General features: G+C 33.7%; 3 protein-coding genes across 6 annotated transcripts; all 3 read left to right on the top strand.

Annotated features, from left to right (window-relative positions):
• Positions 1–628, top strand: LOC113845935 (60S ribosomal protein L27a-3-like). 2 transcript variants are annotated; one of them, XM_027473664.1, is made up of 2 exons: positions 43–285; positions 364–628. In XM_027473664.1, exons 1-2 carry the CDS (start codon positions 43–45, stop codon positions 481–483), a joined length of 363 nt encoding a protein of 120 aa, XP_027329465.1. In that variant the 3' UTR covers positions 484–628. The 2 variants fall into 2 exon arrangements, with proteins under 2 accessions (XP_027329463.1, XP_027329465.1); XM_027473662.1 differs by having other exon boundaries at positions 1–621.
• A 6,329-nt stretch (positions 629–6,957) lies between these two features.
• Positions 6,958–12,063, top strand: LOC113847913 (copper methylamine oxidase-like). Its single transcript, XM_027477244.1, has 12 exons — positions 6,958–7,054; positions 7,832–7,941; positions 8,049–8,354; positions 8,953–9,065; positions 9,144–9,474; positions 9,607–9,822; positions 9,896–10,132; positions 10,444–10,629; positions 10,925–11,065; positions 11,299–11,567; positions 11,756–11,837; positions 11,935–12,063. Exons 1-12 carry the CDS (start codon positions 6,964–6,966, stop codon positions 12,061–12,063), a joined length of 2,211 nt encoding a protein of 736 aa, XP_027333045.1. The 5' UTR covers positions 6,958–6,963.
• A 1,466-nt stretch (positions 12,064–13,529) lies between these two features.
• LOC113846726 lies at positions 13,530–19,835 on the top strand. Of its 3 annotated transcripts, none has more exons than XR_003501717.1 (3): positions 13,810–15,664; positions 16,858–17,134; positions 17,245–19,834. XR_003501717.1 is itself a non-coding variant. In XM_027475304.1 (2 exons), exon 1 carries the CDS (start codon positions 13,832–13,834, stop codon positions 15,620–15,622), a length of 1,791 nt encoding a protein of 596 aa, XP_027331105.1. In that variant the 5' UTR covers positions 13,530–13,831; the 3' UTR covers positions 15,623–15,664; positions 16,858–19,835. The 3 variants fall into 3 exon arrangements, 1 of the variants encoding a protein (XP_027331105.1); XR_003501718.1 differs by having other exon boundaries at positions 17,802–18,048; XM_027475304.1 differs by having other exon boundaries at positions 13,530–15,664; positions 16,858–19,835.
• The last annotated feature ends 1,400 nt before the right edge of the window (positions 19,836–21,235 follow it).

Here is a 21,235-nt window from a genome sequence, read left to right as displayed (position 1 = left end):
CCGTGAGCTAGTGGGAGCAGAGCGGCGAAGAGAGGAGCGACAATGACGACAAGGTTCAAGAAGAACAGGAAGAAGAGAGGTCACGTGAGCGCCGGCCACGGGCGTATCGGAAAGCACCGGAAGCACCCTGGAGGTCGCGGTAACGCCGGAGGCATGCACCACCACCGCATCCTCTTCGACAAGTACCATCCCGGTTACTTCGGTAAGGTTGGTATGCGCTACTTCCACAAGCTCCGCAACAAGTTCTATTGCCCCATCGTCAACATCGACAAACTGTGGTCAATGGTTCCCCAAGAGGTTAAGGACAAGGCTTCCACCGACAAAGCCCCCTTGATCGATGTCACACAGTTCGGTTACTTTAAGGTTTTGGGCAAAGGGGTTTTGCCACAGAATCAGCCCCTTGTCGTTAAGGCGAAGCTCGTTTCCAAGATTGCCGAGAAGAAGATCAAGGAGGCTGGTGGTGCCGTTGTCCTCACCGCTTGATTTTTAGGGTATATTTATTTTTTATTATAACTTTTTCGAGATCTTGGATTTTATCATTTGTGCCTTTTGTTTCAATCTATCTGAACTGGATTAATTGAAATAGTTTTTATGCTCATTGTTCTGGGTTGTCGTTTTTATTTTTATGTTGCTTGAGAAACTAAATTGATGCTGTGTTTGTGTTCTTATAATTATCTGATAATTTAACTCTTGAATTGGATGTTGTTAACTTCAAATGGATGCTGTGGAGGGGTTTCGATGGTTGATATTAATTCGAATTGGGTAGTGATTCAGATGCATTACGTAATCTTGGTTTCTCGTAATGCCTCATATAAAATGGATTTTGTAGTTGTAGGCGTTGTATTTTGTGAGTTGTGATGCGAGTTTCACATGAGAAATAGAACATGCACACACACACTACTGTTTCTTATGCAATCCTATTCGATGGATGTGAGGACAATGGTTGATTTTGGATAGATGGCGTTGAACTGTCACTGCGTTTGCAAACCAAAGATGAATTGCAAACCCAAAACAATGGTTTTTATGATGAAATGGGGATGGTGTTATCCAATAGAGAGACGAACCTTGTGTGCAAGTGGTGGAATCCATGTGCAGGTAGGCGTGGTTCAGACTTCATTTCCAGTATCCAACGCTGTCAAAATGACCCGAGTGCTGGAAGTTTTTTGGTAAAATTGATTTGGCGTGTGGGAGAAGGCTCGGGTATTAAGTTTTGTGAGCATCCTTGGGTGGCCTAGTTTAGATATCGATCGTTGTTTCAATCTATAAGTAAGAAGATTGCCTGTGCAGGATATCTCGTCTAAACTAAAACGAAAAATTTGTTAGTGTTTGTATGTTTGGTAAATAGTTTGCAGCATTACTTCTCAATGCCCATAGAGATTACGTGAATCCATTGATTATCTTGCATGGCCTAGTTTTGCGATATTTGTGAGAATCTTCTTGGTGGATAGATCTCAATAGTTAATTCTCAACTTGAACAGTGGCATGGGCAAATATCTCAAGGATAATTAACGTGCATTATTTGAAATAGCAGCTTTTACCATATGGCATTACAAAATTAAACTCATCCGAGTTTTTTTTGTTGTTATTTATATTTTCGGTCTATCGATCGTTGATTAAGAAACTCAAAAACACTTACAAATTCGAAGATTACAAGAGCATAACAACAATGTACATAACATAAACAAAATATAACTCAGTATGCATGCCTAGGTCTGCATAGAATTTAGCAAAGTTTAGTCTTAAAAAGTCTACAAAACTAAAACCACTAGCAATTCTTAACAAACCATAAACTTTTGCAAATGAAACTTGAGGGAGCAACAAAATGCAAGTAGGGCGTTGCTTTTTTTCCCAATCCTTCCAGATTAGTCTAGAGCCCAACAACTAATCACTGTTATAATGAAAACTCCACCGGAATACGGAAGAAAATAAAATTGTGGTCATATAGCATATAAAGGAAAGAGGAATAAAAAAGATCTCTTAAAACAGAGGAAAATTCACTTAATGTGAATAAAAATTCCATAAAGGAATAGAAGAGCCCCACAAGAAAGGAAGGGGAGGGGATCCCGCCTAACAGCAGCTAGGGTTTCTTCTTCGACTCTGTCTATAACTTTTTTTTTTTCCTAATAATATAATTACCTTTTTTTTTCCCAATGGTGATTCATTCAAAAGAGTAGGAAGCCCAAATCCAGGCCCACTTGGCAATACAACGGACTGACATGCTTGCGAACAAAATTGAACCCTAGACTAAAATGTAGAAACGATGGGAAAAGTGGAAAACGTGGGAGATCCAGAAATGTAGCGATAGCCTGCCTCTTCGGCCCAAGTAGTAGTTTATTTGCTTAGTTCACTGGTTCGAAACACTATATTAAACAAACACCTAGAGTAATTTAATATATTAAACTATATTAAATTGAATTTTGATGGTTCTCTTTCTCAAACTAGGTAATTTGCTGTTTACGGCAGTATCCTCCATGACCATTTTCTTGTAACCGGGGATCTTAGTTCTTTTTTTCCTTATCTTTATATTCATCAATTAGCAATTATAGCAAACTCAACTTGGAGGAGATTTGAGTCACAATCAACAATTTGCTACGATTATTTTAACTCGTTAATGCTACCGAATTCAGTTAAAATTAATTTTTTTTAAATATATTATTTATCATGAGGTTCCTTTTTATGATTTCTTTAAAGTTCATAATCTCTTTTGTTTCATAAATTTGAAGACCATACAATCAAATTTTCTTAGCGATACGCTCTAATACTTTTCTTTGCATGTGTTAAAATAATATTAATACCTTTTTTTTTTCTTAATATTAGAAGAGTGTTAAGTACATACTTTTTTAACACACTCTTGATTATTAAATAAAATTTATTAAAATTTATTAAAAAATAGAGAGAATCATAAAAATAGAAATAAGAAATAATGTGAGTTACATAATTTTATAATTTTTTATTAAATTTAATAAATAACTCAAAATAATTTAAAATGAGTATGTTAAAAAATATATTATTAAAATTTCTCTTTTATCTTATTCTCCTCAATAAGTCTATCAGAATTTCTTCTCATATAAAATCCTTTTTTGTCATTTTTTTGTGTGTAGATACACATTTATTTCAACATTTTTATTTTTATTTTTCTTACTATTTTCTTGTATAATTTCCTTCAAGTTCAATATATAGTACTATAGACGATAACTCGTTGCATTGCATTTTGATAAAAACTTTTCTTTAGTTTTATAAGTATTTTTACCATTATAAATAACTCTGAATGTTTTTCTTTTTTACTTTAACCACTGATGTTCTATGTTATGAATAATATTTTTGTTAATTTTTCAAACATTCTATAAAATAAATTTCAAATACTTAAAATTACTAACTTATATTCTAATATTATCTCTAATTTTAACCTTCATTTTTTATACCATTTCTTACTAAAATTGTAATATATATACCCTACCAACTTATTCAATAGAAAATTTTTTGATTTCAAAGATATGTTCTTTAAGTTTAAAGTTAACCTCTCATCTTGATTCTTCAACCAAGATTTTGTTATCTTAAAAATAGTATATTTATAGATAATCTTTTGAATATGTTTGATAGGTGCATTTAAACTTAGGTTAAACAAATAAAAAATTCAAAACTAAACTCTAATATAAACTTATTTTTATAAAAAAAATCTTAATTATATTTTTTGAAGTTGTTATGTTTATAAGTAGTTTTCATATATGTTATGTATAGCTTAAATATAAGTTAGGTGAGAACATTTTTTTAAAGTCTTTTACAATACTTATTTTAATATACAATTATATATATATTTTTAAGTCAGTAAAAGTAACACGTGAATCTCTTTTTTTACTCCAATATTTTTCTATCTACGTCTTTAAAAAAGTAATTGTATTTTTAAAACTTTATTTCTATTAAATAAGATATTAGATTTTAACTTTATGAGTGGAAAAATATATACATAGTCTAATTGTGCTTTGTAAAGTTTTAAATACAAAGTAGGTTGAGTACAACTCATACTCTAATAATGCATGCCTTGTACTTATTGAAGCTTACAAAGCAGTACCATAGAGGTAATATTTTATAGATTCGATTTTTCTTGTTGGATAAGAATGCCAAACCATAGACTTCAGCATTTAGTACTTGTCCCTGTATATATGTTTCTACTTTCTAACGCAGCCACATTGGTAGGTGACGCAGCAGTATATTAGATTGCCTTAATCACTGTTGTCTTGCGTTGCACTTGTTCTGTTCTCTCGGAAGCACCAAGCAACACCCTTTTCTTTAAAGTCCACATCTTTTCCTATGATATTTTTTTCTTTGCTCTAACATTAATATTAACTATACATCATCCTTCTGTTTGTTTATTATTGCAATTTATTTCTAAACAATGCTGCCATTTCTGCTACTCTGTGAGAGATATTGGTCCTATTTATTTCAATTATTAATTGCCACTACCCAACTTGGTGGGGAAGGTCATTTCTAAATGGAAAATGGAAACGGATTTGATATTGAGGTGTTCAATAAATACATATATAATTCATATGCGTTATCACCTATGGAGTCCATGAAAGGAGGCCATGCACATTTATATATATGCTGGTCCCTCTCCATTTGGAAGATACCCATTTCCTTGTGATTTATTGCAGAAACATCCTGTCCAGTTGCAACCTAAAATACCCTCTTGGTGGAAACACAACTAGTGCAAAGGTCTGCGTATTTTCTCGTTCTTTATTGAGGTTGTCTTGTGACTTTATGGGTAAAAAAATATTTTTATTAATAAATATATATTATATTAAAATTATTTCATATTTATTTCTTAAGTAATTTTAAAAATATAATATTGTGTAATTAATAATTTTACACAATATATTCATGGACATATAATAAAAAAATTATTACATTTTGAGTGATGTTTAAATTAATATAAAGGGTAAACTTAGGTGTGGTGCCATAGATGTTGTTCTTCAGTTAAAATTGAGTTTTACTTCATTAATATGTACGGACACTTGTTGCATGGATTATTAAAGTAGAATTTTAATTTCAATTAGAAAATAATATAAAAAACACTTATAATATTTTATTTGAATTGTGTTGATTTAAAAATTTTATTAAAGTAGTATATTCCTTTGTAATGCTAAATTTATACTATCTTACAAAATCTTTTATTTATTTTCTATTAATTTATATAAAAAATAAATAAAAAATACATACATTTAATTCAACATTCAAAAGCTTTCTTCATTTAACAAGTAGAACAATTAATACAAAAATGTATAACAAATTTAAAATTATCATACAATCTTAATAATTAGTGGTATTTTTGAGAAATCAAGTGATAACATAAAAGATAAGAGAGCTTATCCCCTTGAATCAACTCAGAAGATTATTAAGTTGCATGACATGAACTTGAACGTGAATTTATTTTTTTTGCAATAAATTTTATCCTTTTTCTCATCTCTTTATCCACTTGTGTATGTATATAATTTCAATTGATTAAATTGTCAGACGTGGACTTCTTTTTTATAAATTTTGTCATTTTTCATCCCTTTATCTACTTGTATGTATGCATGTACATGTGTAATTGTGTGTGTATTATTTTTATCTTCAAGTACTCTGATGCATGGTGTAACTGTGAGATTAGCTCTCAGTGAATTTAGATAAAGCATTTCTTACAATGATGGATTTATGATTAAAAACTTGGACATTATAAATAAACTTATAATTAATTGTAAACTGTAATTATGGCTCTAGGATAAAAAATGTTGCCGATAAACATAGTTAAATATATATTTAAATATATTTTTTGTCTAAACTATAAATATCTTTTACTGAAGACAATTTTATTTGAGTCAGTGTGATTATAAAACTTAAGTAACTTTATTAAAATTTTTCATTAAAATTTAGCTTATTTTAAGATATATTTGTTTTTAAATACTTAAATCTCAATCCATTGTCTCTTTCAATTAATAAACTATTTACCATTACATGAGCCTTTTCTATCACGATTTACTGTCACTCCCTTAAATTAATCGTCTAAATATGTCCATTATCAAAAGCAGACGCTCCTATCAACTCCTACTTACTTATCATATTGTATCTCACTGATAAGTCCCTTTCCATCAACATTTTTAAACTAAAAAATTTATGATCATATATGACTTTCTTAGTGCACTATGGGTAGAAGAAAGAAAGAAAAATAAAAAACAAAAAACAAAAAATATAATGAATAATATGATAAATGAAATAACAAATAGAAAAATATAAGAATCATTTTTAATAATCAACCTAAAATTAACACTTATCGATGACTAAGATGTATATCATTTATACTAACTTTATTAGTGTCTCATGTGTTTATTGTTTTTTTTAATTAATTTTTGCTTAAAATATTTTTATTATTAATATAATTATATGAAAAAAAAGTTTTTAACAGTGATAATAAGCACTTAAAAATATAATAAACACACTTAACAACTTCCGTTTTGCCTTTATCCTTGGACAAAAACAAAAAATATATTATTTAAATGACTAACTTTTATATTATGTTACATATTATTATTATTATTATAATATCAAAATAATATATTATAAATATAAAAAAATCTAAAAAAATTCCCTTTTAGCAATACAAACAACATTTTGAGAAGAAAAATAAACAGAAATTTCATTATAGAGCGCAGAGAGTAAGCACGTGGTTCTGAGCTTTAGTTTGAGTTTATGTTACCGTTATATATAACAAGTCCCTCTATCTTACCACAATTGTTGTATTATATTTGCTTCCTATATCCAAATCACGCTTCTGATTCTTGCCACCAATACCATCTCCATACATAAGAGTCATTGGTCTCAGAGAGAGAGAGAGAGAGAGAAGAAGAGGAAGAATAGAGAGGGAGTAATTTGCTGCATGTCAGTAAACTGTGTTGAGACATATTGTGGTGAGCTCGCTAACCCTTCGCAATGGCCTCACCAGCTTGGACCCATCATCAGCGTGACAACAACATACCCATCTCCATCTCTGAACCTTCCACTAATGCTCCTCCTCCTAAAGGTACCATCTTCTTAACTGCTACTGCTATGCTTTCTTTCCTATGAATATGCCAGATTCTAACATGAGTTTCTAGACCATGCCTTTTACTTCTTCGGTATTTTAGTTCTCTATCTCGTTGTATATAATTGATATGCATATGTATGTGTGCATGCATGTATCCATGTACGTATGCATTGCTTCATAGAAATAATGGACTCACCTCCGTTGATTTGTTTCTCAAGTCTGTTGTCTATTCCTGTTTGGGGAAAAAATTTCAAATTCACTACTAGAATTGTAATACACTCGCCTTCCAAGATTCATATACTGAAGCGTTTGTTTTATAGTTTGTCACTTTATCTGCCGATGCTTTTCAAAGTATCTTTCAGTGAATACGTTACTCTGATTTTCCATTACACTTCTAGAAAGAATGGAAGTGATAGATTTTGTCGTTCTCTTTTTGCTCTGTGCTCTTTTAGCTATTTGGTTTTTCCAATCAATTTTAATTTGTTTAAAAGATTAGGAAAAGGTCTTGTTAGTAGCTGATTGCTTCTCGAATTTGTTTATAAAGATGCTTATTTACTTCTGGACGTAGGCATAGCGAATTGAATTTTATATCAGAGCTTCGGAAGCAACTAAAAAACAAATATTTTATGTGACATTGTATATAATTTTTCTATTTTTTTCATATATGTCTAAAAGCATACCTTAAAATCAAAAGAACATTTTTTTGTTGTCTTTAAATCTGTGTTAAAAAAACATTTTCCATTCTTGTATTACATTTCTTGCAACGTGGAACAGGAATCACTACAATGGAAAGGACCCAATCACGCCACCCTTTGGACCCTCTATCTGCTGCCGAAATCTCTGTGGCTGTGGCAACTGTGAGAGCAGCTGGAACCACTCCTGAGGTTAACTACACCATGAATTGTTTATTTAAAGGATATATTTGTATATTTGAGTTTTTCATAGTTGTCCCTAATGATTCTTTTCCTCCAACTGTCTTTGTTTCTTATAGCTCAGAGACAGTATGCGCTTTATTGAAGTAGTTTTATTGGAACCAGATAAACATGTTGTTGCACTGGCAGATGCTTATTTCTTTCCACCTTTCCAATCATCATTACTTCCTAGAACTAACGGAGGGCCTGTAATTCCCTGTAAACTCCCTCCAAGACGTGCTAGACTTGTTGTTTACAGTAAAAAGACAAATGAGACTAATATATGGATTGTTGAGTTATCTCAAGTACATGCAGTAACTCGTGGAGGTCATCACCGTGGAAAAGTAATTTCATCATATGTTGTTCCAGATGTTCAACCTCCAATTGTATGTCCTTTTTCCCCCATGACTTCTGGCTCCATTTCTTACCATTGTGTACTAGTTTCGGTATTTGAAAGTAATTTAATTACTTACTGTACTTTTAACTGCCATTGGGTTTGCTCTAAGGAATTTTGCACACTTTCAGAAACATACATGGAAATCGAAATATGTTATATCAACAGGAAAATGTCGGTAGACTGTAATGATAATTCTTGATTTTTCCTTGTTACATTTTTCATTTGTTTATGAATGAGAATTTCACATTAGAATATTGAATAGTATATCAGATTGAAATGTTGAAATTTGAGTGAGTCAGGTTCTTTACATAATTGTATTTTATTTGCATTTTAAATCTTTCAAGTGTAGTGGATAAAACATATCTTCCAGTTCCACATGAGAAAAAGAAAAGATTGGTTAACTTGTCAGATTGGTTATTTGAAATTCAATGTTCCATTCCATCCCAAGTTTTGCTCCAGAAGATAATCAGGGTTGAATTAAATATATCTGAAATATGAGCATGCAATATGAACTGTGTCAAACTGCAACAGATAGCAGTTTTAATACACTGCAAATTTCAATTCCGTAATGTTCTATCCATCTTCAGGATGCTATGGAGTATGCAGAATGTGAAGCTGTTGTTAAAGATTTTCCTCCATTTAGAGAGGCTATGAAGAAAAGGGGTATTGAAGACATGGACCTTGTAATGGTTGATACCTGGTAATTTTAGTTGGGTGTCCATTGTTTATAAATTTCTTCTTACACTATTTAAACTTTTTTTTCATAAATCTGCTGCAGGTGTGTTGGTAATTACAGTGAAGCTGATAGTCCCAGTCGTAGACTTGCTAAGCCACTCATATTTTGCAGAGCAGAGAGTGACAGCCCTATGGAAAATGGGTATGCACGCCCAGTTGAGGGCATCAATGTGCTTGTTGATATGCAAAACATGGTGGTAATTGAGTTTGAAGACCGTAAACTTGTTCCTCTGCCTCCGGTTGATCCCTTGAGGAACTACACACCTGGTGAAACAAGAGGTGGAACTGATAGAAGTGATGTAAAGTCCTTGCAAATTATTCATCCTGAAGGTCCAAGCTTTCGTGTCAGAGGGTCTTATGTTGAATGGCAAAAGGTTGATGTTGAATTGCTTCTTTATTGATTTATATTCAGAAAAGTGAATATAGTAAACATAATGATTAGCTACTGATATTCCTAATGTCCAACTAGTTCTATAACTATCACTTTGTTCTTTTCCTGTTAACAGTGGAACTTTCGTATTGGATTCACACCCAGAGAAGGTTTGGTTATATATTCTATTGCATATGTTGATGGTAGTCGAGGGCGGAGGCCTGTGGCTCATAGACTCAGTTTTGTGGAGATGGTTGTGCCCTATGGAGATCCAAATGAACCACATTACAGGAAGAATGCTTTTGATGCTGGAGAAGATGGCTTGGGAAAAAATGCACATTCTCTCAAGAAGGTTTAATATGTTTTATTTGCTATCTTTATCTCTCTGATTGAGTTTCAGTTGCTCAAGTCAATTTTTGTTACAGGGATGTGATTGTTTGGGCTACATCAAATACTTTGATGCTCATTTCACAAATTTCACTGGTGGAGTTGAGACTATTGAACATTGTGTATGCTTGCAAGAAGAGGACCATGGAATTCTGTGGAAGCATCAAGACTGGAGAACTGGCTTAGCAGAAGTCCGAAGGTCTAGAAGACTTTCAGTTTCTTTTATGTGTACTGTGGCTAATTATGAGTATGGATTTTATTGGTACTTTTATCAGGCAAGTCAAACATCACATCTTTATATGAGATTAATATGCTTAACGTTAATGACATAAAAAATTGATCTGGTTTTTCTTATAGATACTTTCCCAAGTATCACAAATTGATTATCCTCTGAATAATTGTGAGGCAGTTATCAGCCATTTGTACATTGTGACCAGACCCTTATGCCCTGATAGCCGGTTTTCCATTAAGCAAGTTCATCATTATTTACTTAATCTTTCTTCTCTTATCATGAATTAATTGGATAACGTTTTCTTCTTTTTTTGAAATATTCTTGTTAACTGTCTGGAATGGTGCGTCCTTCCAGGATGGAAAAATTGAAGCTGAAGTTAAGCTAACTGGAATTTTAAGCCTAGGAACCCTGTTGCCTGAAGAGTTTCGAAAATATGGAACCATGATTGCACGAAGTCTATATGCTCCAGTTCATCAACACTTTTTTGTAGCTCGCATGGACATGGCTGTGGATTGTAAACCTGGTGATGCTTTAAATCAGGTACATGAGGATTGAACATCGGTAACATTTTGATGACTTCTTTTATCATAACTAAGTGCAACTAAATCAGGTTTATTGATTCTATCAAACGTATTCTTGTTTGTCCTGTTTCTCACTTTCTTAATTTGATAAAGCTGTTTTGTTGTAAAGTTAAATGAGTGTGGCTATTTTAATGTTTTGTTCGTGATTGAACTTGTAATCACTAATCAGAATTCTCCTCTTCTAATTAACTTATATACAACATCTTTACTTCTTTTCCAAGTACTCATTCTTACACTATCAAGATGTTTGGTAGGTTGTGGAGATCAATGCCAAAGTTGAGGAACCCGGGGAGAACAACGTTCACAACAATGCATTTTATGCTGAAGAGACTCTGCTCACATCTGAATTGGAAGCCATGCGTGATTGCAATCCTTTGACTGCTCGACACTGGATTGTACGAATTTCGCTTTTTCTAGGGCCGAAATTTTCCTATTCATGTTAATAATTTAATACTTAAAACTAAATTCTTTTTTTTCTATGGCGAGATCATTGATGATTTCTTTACTATTCACCAACAATTTTGCATGCAGTTATTTCTTAAGAAAGCTGTGTCTCAGAACATAGCTTTTGACTTAATTATTTAAATGACACTGCCACAATGGTACTATTTTTTCAATGATGGTTCAGGTAAGGAACACGAGAACAAGCAATAGAACTGGACAGTTGACAGGCTATAAGCTTGTACCTGGTATAAACTGCTTGCCATTAGCAGGTTCTGAGGCCAAGTTTTTAAGAAGAGCTTCTTTCTTGAGGCATAATCTTTGGGTAACACCATTTTCACACGATGAAATGTTCCCTGGAGGAGAATTTCCTAATCAAAATCCACGTGCCAGCGAAGGACTAGCTACATGGGTTAAGCAGAACAGATCTTTGGAAGAAACTGATATAGTTCTTTGGTCATCTCTCTCTCTCTCTCGCACTGTTTTTATCAGAAAAGAAAAGTCTATTAAGAGATGCAACAGCTCCATGCAATAATAACCTCGAGTGGTTTACATTTCGTAAATTATATATAAAAATTACTTAATTGTTTTGCTAATGAAAAATGTTGCATATTTTCTCTAGAGACTAACTTTGTCAACTTCAGGTATGTATTTGGAATCACACACGTCCCTCGTTTAGAAGACTGGCCAGTTATGCCAGTAGAACGCATCGGATTCATGCTGGTGGTAATTGCATTGTTGATTGTTGTGGTGATGTTTCATCGTTTGTGTCTTAAACTGGGAGTGAATGGCTTTCATTTGTGTGACTTGTTTGTGGGTGCAGCCTCATGGATTCTTCAATTGTTCCCCTGCAGTGGATGTCCCGCCAAGTTCATGTGAATTGGATTCTAAAGATAATAATGATAATGGGCCTTCCAAGCAAATTCAGGGTGGATTTGTGGCAAAACTATAGACACTTGTCCCATGTCATGTCTGCTTCCTTTTCAGTCATCTCTCTTCTCCACTCTAAAGCTTCATCGAGTAGTGCGTGCAAGTGCACATTATCTTTTCCAATATTGGATATTAATCAAGCTAAATCTGTGTTACTTTCTCCTTATAATTCATTTGTATTATGTTAGATGTATTCGAATTCTGAAATAAAATAAAACTTTTATGATAATTAGATATTTTTAGGAAAGCATAATATAAAAAGCTATTTTTTTAATTTTTTAAAAGTATGCTAATAAATATTTTAGGATATTAGTTAAAAGTTGAAAATTTTATAAAAAAGTATTGGTGACATGTTTTTTATAATTTCTTAATCAGTGGTCGTTTTAGAACTGAAATTATTATTAACTTTGAAGGGGTTGTTGATGTAGCAGTGAAGTGACAAGTCTATTGGTTTTTGTCGGCATGGCACGCAGTAGCAAACGTAACGAGTGGGTTATATTAGACGCGGCACCCTGTGATTGGCATCCTCCAGTAAACCATGTTTTCTCTCCACGTCAGATTCCAATCGAAATCTTAATAAGGATCTATTGGCTCTTTTAAAGTAAATATTTTTAGAACAACTAAATTAATAAATAAGAATATATTTAATTTAATTCCGTTTTCATAAAACTTATAAATAAATACAATTGTTTAATCTTTATTTATTTTAATTACGTATGTAAATATAATGTAATTTCTATATTTAATACATTTTAAAATACATTTTTACATGAACAAATATTTTTAATTTGTTATTATATTTCATTTACATAAAAATATAAATTAAAAAGCCTTTAACTTTAACTTAAAAAGTTAAGTTTAAGTAAATAATTATAATAAAATTGTATTAAAAATATTGTTTATATTTTTATAATTTTAATACAATAAATATGTTATTTTTTAATTATTTTATTTTATTTTATTTTTAAATGTTTAAACTTAATCTTAAAGGTTAAAGTTAATAAAATTATGTAAAATAAAATTTTTTTTTATTAGAAAAAAATTAAATCTGTCTTAAAAATAAAATTAATTTATATAATATAAATATTTTTTTAACTAAATATAATGTTTTGTATTTTTCATAAATTATAATACATATTTATCTTTAAATTAATATTTATTTATAAATTAATTTGTATTGTTAAAATTTATATTTTAATTTGTTGACGTGTATTTTTAATGTTTTAATCTATTTTACTTGGCACTAATAATATATTTGTAAATGATAAAATTAATTGATCTTGTGAAATATTTGGTTTGGGTTGGGTTGGGTTGGCATTGGCAGGGATCTGTGAAGATTACAAGAAGCGTGTATTCACTATTTCACTTCAATACTCCATCCTCTGTTCAGTGTTCAGCTTCAAAATATGAACATTAATTAATTTAATAGGAAAATATCCTCTGTACGGACACCGAATGTATGTCTTGATATTTTAATTAATTTTCCTTATCTAATTAATTAATATTAGCGACTTACTATTCTCAGAGTCAATCCGGGGACGGCAAAGAGTCGTGTAGGAAGAAGCAACAAACGACCTTCTTCGATCACCCTTCAACTCAACACTGTTTACAATACTACCACTTTTCTTTGCTTCCTCTTCAATTTTCTCATTTTCACACTATTCAATTCGATTAAAAAGAAAAGAAGAGAAAGACCACTGCTTCAGTTCAGCCTCTCTGCTTCAGTCTACAGATAAGATAACAGACGGAGTAGTCAAAGCGAGAGGAGAGGGTTGGTGTTGACTCCAACCATGAGTAACCCTAACCCCAACCCAGAAGAGGAGAAGAGGCTCCAGGATGAGCTGTTGGGTCCCATCATACTCGGAGAAAGAGTCATAAAACTGGCTGAGGAGGCTGAGTCATCCAAGGGGGACTGCACGGACCTCGCGAAGAAGGTGCAGGTGCTGTGCGACAACCTACGCTCCGTCGTGCGCGTCGTGTCGGGGAGTCAGTGCGTCAACGAGCGCCCCATACGTCGCATCGTCGGCGAGGTCTCCAAAAACCTAGAGCGCACGTTAGCACTCGTTCGCAAATGCAAGAAGCACGGAGGCGTCCTCCGCCAGGTGTTCTCCATGACCACCACTGCCGACTTCCGGAAGGTCTGGAACCTTCTGGAATCTTCGAACGGCGACATGGTGTGGCTCCTCAGCATCTTCGACTCCAAAGGCACCAATCTCTCCCTCCCTCCCATCGCCAGCAACGACCCCATCCTTGCTTGGGTCTGGACCTACACCTACACCCTCCAATTGGGCCAGCCCAAGGACCGCGCCGAAGCCGCCACCGAGCTTGGTTCACTTGCGAAGGACAACGACCGCAACAAGTTCATCATCTTGGATGAAGGTGGGGTGTTGCCGCTCCTCAAGCTTCTCAAGGAAGCTGCTTCTCCCGATGCTCAGGTTGCTGCCGGCAATGCTCTCGTCAACATTGCCACTAATCAAGATAGGGTCGTTAATTTCATAGTGGATTCCCATTCTGTCCCCACCATTGTTCAGGTCCTCGGTGATTCTCCTATGAGGGTTCGTGTTTCTTGCGCCAATTTGGTAGCTGTCATGGCCGAGCAAGACACCCATGCCCGTGAGGAGTTTGTGAGGGCCAATGTGACTAGGCCTCTAGTGTCCTTGTTGTCCATGGATACCGTCCTTGCCGACCCCATGGCAGGCCGTGCCAGCATTCATTCCCTGGTTCTGAATTTGTCCTCCGCAAAGGAGGCCAATTCGGATGGGAGTGGCAGAGGGAGCAACCACCATCGCAGGGAAAGGGAAAAAGAGGTTGAGAGCCTGGAGTTGAGGAATGATGTCAAAGTCAGTTGTGCTAAGGCTCTTTGGAAACTCTCTACGGGGTGTCTTTTAGCTTGCAGGAAGATTACTGAGACTAAAGGTTTGCTTTGTCTCGCAAAGATTATTGAGACTGAGAGTGGGGAATTGCAGTTCAATTGTCTTATGGCTGTTACGGAGATTGCCGCTGTGGCAGAGTCGAATGCTGATCTTAGAAGAGTTGCTTTTAAGAGAACTGCTCCGGCGGCAAAGGCAGTGTTGGATCAGCTTTTGAGAGTGGTTCAGGAAGAGAGCAATGTGGCATTGCAGATTCCTGCCATTAAGGCGATTGGGTCCTTGGCCAGAAACTTCTCTGGAAAGGTTCCACAAGTTCTTGGTCCTTTAGTTGACCAGCTTGGTAACCGAGATGTTGATGTAGCAAGTGAAGCTGCCATTGCTTTGGGGAAGTTTGTTTGCCAGGAAAACTACAACTTTGTTGACCATTCTAAATCAATACTTGAGCTTGATGGAATTCCCAAGTTGATGAGCTTGCTGCAGTTTAATGATCGTCAACAAGTGCATGGCCTAAAATTACTTTGTTACCTTGCCTTAAATGTAGGTGACAGTAAGGTTCTTGAGCAAGCGCGTGCCTTGAGTACTATAGAGAGGTTTGCTCGTCCTGTTTTAGCTCAACATCCTGATATGAAAGATCTCTTGGCAAAGGCCATACACCACCTCACTCTTTATCAGCCAGGAGCTCAATTGCACAGACAGCCCTTGGGGCTGTAAGAGCAAGAGCCACTGATTTCGTTAATCAAAATAATGATTCTTGTAAGTCTTTCCAATAGAGTGTATTGTACATAGAAAATGATTTATTACATTGTGAAAATGTCAAAATTGTAATTTAACTGCCACTTTTATTTGTTTGTGGTATTGACTGAATGATCATTCATTCCAATTACACATAAGGCTGGTTGACGCAAAAGATGATTAGATTTACAACTATGCATCGAGAAATGTTGTACATGCTATAACTTACATTATATTTAATGGCATTAGCAACATTTCATTTCCTTGTGATTTCTTGCTCTGCCTTTTTTTTCCTCTCCCTATAAGTAACACTAATAGTTTGATTTCTGTTTTGTAGACTTTTGTCTTGTGTTTTACTTGGTGTTTTTCAATATATACATGTGTAAGGCCATAGTTACTACTAGTTATGTGAATGCTACTCATGTATATTAAAGTACGACATAGGCATTCCCTTTAATACATAATAAATAAATAAATGAGATAAAAGCTGAGTCAAGAGCTGTTGACACCTGTTGTTAAACTTACACACTTACATCACTAAATAACTTTTGATAGAATGTAAGATTAAGCAATTCAATTGTTGGTTTGAAGGTTCTTATTAAGTATATCAATTTTATTAAATTTCATACAAAAACACAATTAAATAGATACTTCATCACATTATTTTATTTTAATGGATAATAAATTTTTAAAATATTAGTAAATGTTTAAATTATATAAAATTTTATATACATGATCAAGAAGATAATATAAGATGATTTAATATTTAAATTAATTAATTTCACGTTTTGCAAAATGTTATTAAATAGTGTAAGTATGCAAGTTTGACACTTAGTGTCAATAGATCTTGACTCGATAAAGCCTTGCATTATGCCTATATACATGACAACATATTCTATGCATTTTTCCCTCTGAATTTATGCTTAAAAAAGTAATATCCTTAAAGCATTTTTTTCCAAAGTTGAGAAAAACCCACCCTTAGTATTATGGCTCTATTTGATGATGCTTGTATGCATCTACATTAATTTCATTATACTAATTTATTTGGCAAAACCGTTTGTCTGAAGTTAAAAAATGATTAGATTCATGCCTTTATCTGCTTACCCTGGGAAAAAAATTGTTATTCAATGTGTGGATATCAATGTACTTAATTTTTTTAATTGCAATTCATTTATATTGACAAATTTTATCACTTAAATGTCCCAATTGCTCAGGGTTTCCTTCTAGAGATCTAAATCCCGTCCGGAATTATGTGAATAAGCAGAAGTCATGTATTCCTCAGACATAACGGCTTCTGCAATCAAATTTGGAAGAGAAGAGAAGACTAGATTTCATATTTGTTCGCTGGTTATTAAATGAAGGGAGGAGGGGTATAAATATTTTGCATTGTTTGGTGGGAGCATATCAGGAGCTTGTACAATATGTTGATAATGTAAGTTGGCCTAAGGATCTCTTCGGATGTACTTCAAGAGGCAATCTAATGTTTGAGAAGTAAGGATAATGGCGACCATAATTTTGATCCAAATTTATCCTGGTAGCTATATCTGTGGAGTTTCTTGTTATTAATTACTATATAAACCTAAATAATATGAAATGTAAAGTTTGTACAAACTTGTCAGGGATTAGATAGTGTCTCCAAGGTTTGCAGCTTGCGCTCTGGACTAGGTAATATATGGACAAATATGTTGTTTTAAACAGTTAGCATGAATATCTTGCATTGTTTTCTGGAAGCATAATATCAGCTTGTACATCACTGAGGATATCTTGGGATGTTCTTTTAGAGGCAATCCAGTGTTTGAGAAATAGAGTGTGGTGGGAGAAATTGGCTTACTAGATATTAATTCAGGAATGATGTATAAATTCTTAAGAATTTCTTGGCATTATGAACTGCATAAATCTACTTAATGGACTGTCTGAAGCTTGTACAAAATTGTCATGGATTAAAAGTGTCTCCAAAGCTTCAACTGTCGTTCTGGATAGGAAGGTGAATATTTGGGCCAACTATGTCGTTTAAAGCCATGGACGTGATGTTTTAGAGTAATTTATTCTCACTCGGGCTACATTTTTTCAATATTATTCTGATTGTTCTTCATTTAGCTTTGCATAGCATATACTGAAAAAGAATTAAGTAAAATGTCATTGACCAAGTTGTGAACAGGGAATGGACTTGCCGGTGGCTTAGTCTTCAGCAAGGTATCGTGCATTTCTGTTTTCTGCTGTTAAGTCGCGGTATTTCTATCTCGGAGATACTTGAGAGTTGTGATAAGGCCTGGATGATACTAACCTTCTCAAATTAGTGTGATAACTTCGTTAGACCTAATCTGTTAGTTGTTATTAAATGTCATCCCCGGAATCGGATTTTGTTGTTGGTTGTAACATTGTAATCAGACGGATAAGTTTATGACAGCAGGGTAGACCACCCTGAATTCCCATTTGCTTCGATATTCTAAATATAAGTGTGTTGTTGCACAGGCCCTGTCACTGGTTTTCAGAATAAAATTTACTACGCCCTTCCTTGAGTCTAACAAATTGCAATACAAGTCATTTTCCTGGGGTAAGCACAAGCACGTGACCTTCAATTTTTAGTTGCTAGATTACGTTTCTAATGCCATCAATTTCTGATTACACATCGTTATGTATTTTAATGCTCAAAAAGTAGACACTTGGTTCGATGGTCTTCCCCCAAATATAGATGAGCCAAGAGTCTATCCCCATTTCCCCCCAAACCTTCTGATGGAAAATTGAGCTGCTTTTTCCTATGGTAAATAAATAAGTATATTTAAAACCAATTTTAATAATGATCTTTTCACCCACGCTGAACTTTCATTTAGGAATCACTTTTCCTTATCTAATGATACGGATCAATTGTCACTTACGTACAAAGAATGATAATGTATGGATGAGTAAGATGGCCATGTTGTATGTTTTGTCAATTGCCAATATTTTGGGATGGCATTTTGTACAGCTAACAACTGCATCCTCAAAAAAACACACGAGAAATCATGCCATTGAATGTTGGCAACAACACCTTTTTTATTTTTTATTTTTTCAATGACTACGAGGAGGTTTGTACCTGTAATTTCTTGCAAGTTACTGCAAACTTTTTTCTCCTGGCCTATTCCTAGTGACTTGTGCTGAGAGTAACTTGAGTTAGAAGGGAATTCGAGTTTCAGTTAACTTTGTTAAACCAAGTAATTCATTAGGATGTGCGATGAAACTAGAAAGTCACACCTCAATACTCGTATATGCAATAGAAGACGCTCAGTGAACACGTAACTAGAAGTTTCGTGGTTTGAGTGAAGAAAGCGCAATCAGTGAAAAACACATTTCCATGGATGTCAACTGGCAGCTTATCTTTTTGATGAGTAGCTATTATTAAGACGTTCAATTTAAGGAATGCTTTATGTACTTTTAAGTTTGTTCGCTTTCTCGTTAGCCTCGAAATTAAAAAGAAATAGGAAAAAAGCAGTCTGTTTCCTTTGTGGTGTTAAGGTCATAATCACTTTTAAGCCATGAAGCCGAATTCATTCGGTAAAAGTACTCTATTTTGCAATTTTTACCTTGTTAAAGACTCGCCAAATGTCAAACATAATTGTTTCTAGATATTTTGCAATCATGCTAAGAAGTATGTTTCTTTTATCTAACATCATTACAACATATCATCGATTCTTCTAACTTAGTGCTTGTAATTATGTTAGCAAGGTCTTTCGGGCTAAAATTCATCATTCCCAATGACAGTTAAAGTTTATTTTTGACATTGTTTTCCATTCTCATGGCCATGGTCCATCTATTCCTCTAGAAGCATAAGCTCTCTGGTTAAGTTCAACGCTTCACTCATGCATTCGATTTAAAGCCCAGACATCATGCATCATTGGGTTCTACCTAACTTCATTTTTATTCGATTTCTCAAGTTCTTTACTTTAGTGCCATTGCCAATCGCATAAGAAATCAATTGTTAGCTATCATATCATTTCAAACTCAACGTGTAAATTGAGCTTAGCTTATAGAAGCTAAATATTTCACGGGCCCAATTAGTTTAATTCAAGATTATACACACTTTTGACATCCGTGATTGTGTAATATTATTTATTCAACTTCAAGGTTTAAAGTAATAGATTACCTTTTTTACTACTTAGATGGTTGGAACACGTGAAAATTTAATTTACGATTAAAATTGAGGTTTAAAACTTTATGATGTATAAAGAAAAAAAAAAATAAAAAATAAAAAATAAAATATATATATATATATATATATATATATATATATATATATATATATTTGACTAACATCATAACTTGTTGGAATATATTTTTCCCCTTTTAAGCGTGAGACAGCATCTTGTCGGTGTCCCTTTATCATGTAGTTGAGAATTTGCTAAGTTCAAAGGCTATTATGCGGCCAAAGCATCTCAATATCACTTGTCGGATGCACCGTTAGTTGACCCGAAAAAGGCTACAACATTCCTTAGTATTTCACTTCAACAGTCTTTAATATTTCTCCTCTTTTTCCCACGTTGTCTTCTTTAATTACACTTTTTTAACTTCTATGACGAATGCAAATGGAGCCCGAACTCCTCAGGAAGCTACTAGCTAGTAGCTGCGTCGGCACACGTAATTCTTCTCACAAATGGTAATAAGGGTCATTAAGATTTTAATTCAGAAAATGAAAGCAGTTAACTAAAAAATATATATTATTTTAAAAATACAAAAATCAATTTAAAATGTTTGATAAAATGTAAATGATCCTTAACTAATATTTTATGAACACACGTTATAGCATTAGCAAGAACTTCTCTTTTATCTTTATTGGCATGAACTAATTAAGAGCCTTGTTAACTTTTTTTTCATTTTTCACCAAATCCAAAGAGAAAAGGTTTCACACACTTAATAATAAAGGTTTTACAATGGTTGGTTCAATCATTGCATTTAACCTGCTTTTCATAGCAATTTTATTGCCTCCGATTTTGCTGAGAACCTTAATGACTTTTGACCACAGACACGTATAACTGCCTCCAAAATCAGAACCTCTTTGATAATTACTGAGAATTGGCGGCAGGACCTTTCGTAATTTGCGTATAATATGAGTACATGCTAGCTGTGGCTTAATTATGTATCTTTTTGTCAATGTCTATCATAATTTCAAGCTTAAGATCAATTACATGAACAGCCATACATGATAAATCAGCAAGCGTCATCTTAGCCTTAAAACTTGAAGTTAATTAATTTATGATGTGGTTATGTACTGTCCCTCTCATGCTTTTATGATATGGTTATGCCTCAGTTCACAGCTGTTCTAAGTGAAGTAGTAGTGTCTTTCACCGTCTTAATCTGGTATATGGCAAAGTAACAACCTAGGGTAGGACCATTTTTTGTGGTCCGGCTCGTAGTTACTACACACTTTTGTATGCTCGCTAAGTCAACATTAGCTCTAAAATACATGCACTGGGTCCAAATTATTAGTAACATCATCTATGATTTCTCATCCGATCATCCCCATCACCAAGGTTTTCTCAATCTAGAGGACCTATTGACTTTTGTGAATGGGTTTGCGTGAGAATTGAGAGCACCTTTATCCTGATTTATGACTCACTA

The sequence above is a fragment of the Abrus precatorius genome, unplaced genomic scaffold, assembly GCF_003935025.1.
Source record: "Abrus precatorius isolate BTA unplaced genomic scaffold, Abrus_2018 Scaffold8, whole genome shotgun sequence".
Lineage (NCBI taxonomy): Eukaryota > Viridiplantae > Streptophyta > Magnoliopsida > Fabales > Fabaceae > Abrus > Abrus precatorius.
This window is presented reverse-complemented; position numbering and strand designations above follow the sequence as displayed.